General features: G+C 49.3%; 1 protein-coding gene across 2 annotated transcripts in view; it reads right to left on the bottom strand.

Moving 5' to 3' along the window:
• Positions 1-2215, bottom strand: part of Cabp1 (calcium binding protein 1) — a 26871-nt gene that overhangs the window by 3478 nt on the left and 21178 nt on the right. For both annotated transcript variants that reach the window (XM_021163062.1, XM_021163063.2), the window contains 2 exons: positions 1587-1696; positions 1231-1378 (listed from right to left, as the gene is read on the bottom strand). In XM_021163062.1, coding sequence (XP_021018721.1) covers positions 1231-1378; positions 1587-1696 — 258 coding nt within the window. The remainder of the gene's footprint in view (positions 1-1230; positions 1379-1586; positions 1697-2215) is intronic.

Consider the following 2215-nt stretch of genomic DNA (forward strand, 5'->3'; position numbering starts at 1 on the left):
AAAAAAAAAAAAAAAAAAAAAGGAAGAAAGGAAGGAAGAAAGAAAGAAAGAAAGCTATCTAGTGAATCTTATCTATGTGTGAGGTGTGAGGTGTTTATTGTGAAGAAATGTTGAGATAAAGAACACAAAGTTACTCTCCTCTCAAATTTCAAAGTCTATCAGGGCAGCATCGGGTACAGGGATGAACCTGTATGGAGGTCACAAAAGAGGAGGCTCAGTCTGCAAAAGGGGGTGGGGATGGGGGAAGGAGTCTACTACTGGGTCTTAGAAAATAAGTAGAATTTCACTTAAGGGTGGGTGAGATGGCTCAGGAGGTAAAGGTGATTGCTGCAAAGATTGAAGGCCTGAGTTTGATCCCCTGGACCCATTTGATGGAAGAAAAGAGCCATCTCTTGCAGGTTGTCCTTCACACTCATGCCATGGAATGTGTGTGGAAGCACACACACTGGATGGATGGATAGATAGATAGATAGATAGATAGATAGATAGATAGATAGATAAAATGCAGTTTAAATGATTCAACCCAAATGCAAAAAGGGTACCAGGCACAAAGGACAGCATATTCCCGGAAAGGTCTCACAGGGTCATTTGTCTTGGGCAGTTCAGAGTGAAGGAACGATAGATAGATGCTGTGGTTGGAACAGTGATCTGTGGTCAGATGTCAGAGGCCTATGGTCAGGCTGAGGAGCTGTGATGCTCAGAGAACAGCATGAAGGGTGAACAGAGACAGTTGGGGAAAACTGACCACAAGGGTGGATGAATATATGAATGGCTGGATACAAACAGCAAGGGGAAATGACGGGACAGACAGATCAATGGCTGCGAGGAACAAACCAGAGAAGCATAGGGGGAGAGATGTGGGTGGGAGCCCAGGTACCGAGACGTACGCATGGCTGGATGTATAGTCGAAAGAGAATGGGTACAGAACAAACCGATCAATGCACGGATCGATGCTGTACCGACGGCTTTTAGAGATGGTAACAAATTGAACAGACACCTGGACGGATGAAGAAATGAAACGGGTGAAAAGTATGAATGATAGCCAGGTAGATGGATACACGGACTGAGATAGGTATGGATTGGCGTATACACAGATACGATGGAAGAAATGCAAGGCGGGGTGGGGAGCAAGGCACAGAAACTTAGGTGGGATTGGTGATTTCCTAGTGCGCCTGCGCTTAGAGGGCTCCATGGCTGGCTCCCTTTGCACCCGTTTTCAAGCCCGCCTACCTTCAAAGTCCACTCGTCCATCTCCATTGAGGTCCACATCTCGGATAATTTCCTCTATGTCCCGATGTCCCACCTGATGACCCAGGAGCTTCCTCATGGCCTCTCGAAGCTCGCTCGTACTTATCTCCCCATCACCGTTGGTATCAAACTGGAGAGTGTGACAGGGAGAGAATGTTGCATGGATGAGCGGCGGACCCCAACACGGAGCAGGGTTCCCCCTATGTCAGGGCTCCTTCCCTATCCAAGACCCCTTCCCACGGTCTAGGACTAGGACCCAGGATTTAGAATCCTTTATAGTCATCCCGAGGTTGGGACTGAGCCCCGTCTACTCCTGCCTGTCACCACCCATCACTCACCTCCCGAAAGGCGTCTCTCAGCTCCTTTACACCAATCATATCTGCCGTCTCCGCCAGGAGTTTAGGGCCCATCAGTTCCACAAAGTCATCAAAATCCACGTGGCCACCCACTGGAGCCAAAAGAAGAAGGGGTTGAGCCACTCTCAACCCAAGCGCTGCCCATCTCTCACTAAGCAGCCTCCTCCGTCTCCTCCACCTCCAGGTCCGGCTGTGACCGAGGTCAATGAGGTCAGACCTCAGACAAGGGGCTGGTCAGGAAACGACTCGAGGGGTGGCCAGGGAGCCGGAAAAGGGGAGAGTAACAAAGTGGGCAGGAGGAGGCACAGGAGAAAGAAGCATCCGGCAACAGAGCCGAGTGAGGAATGTCAAAGATGAAGAAGCCAAGATGCTCTCGGAGGAAGAAAGGACAGAAGTTCCGTGGACCTGCGCCACCCGCTCCAAGCCTTACTTAATCGAGCTGTGCAAATACAAACTCGACTTCCAACGGCAGGTGGAAGGAAGTAGGGCGCCCACCTGTCTGCTGGCTACAACTTTCTTTTCTTTCTTTTTTTTTTTTTTTTTTTTTTGGTTTTTCGAGACAGGGTTTCTCTGTATAGCTCTGGCTGTCCTGGAACTCACTTTGTAGACCA

Source organism: Mus caroli, chromosome 5 (genome assembly GCF_900094665.2).
Source record: "Mus caroli chromosome 5, CAROLI_EIJ_v1.1, whole genome shotgun sequence".
NCBI lineage: Eukaryota > Metazoa > Chordata > Mammalia > Rodentia > Muridae > Mus > Mus caroli.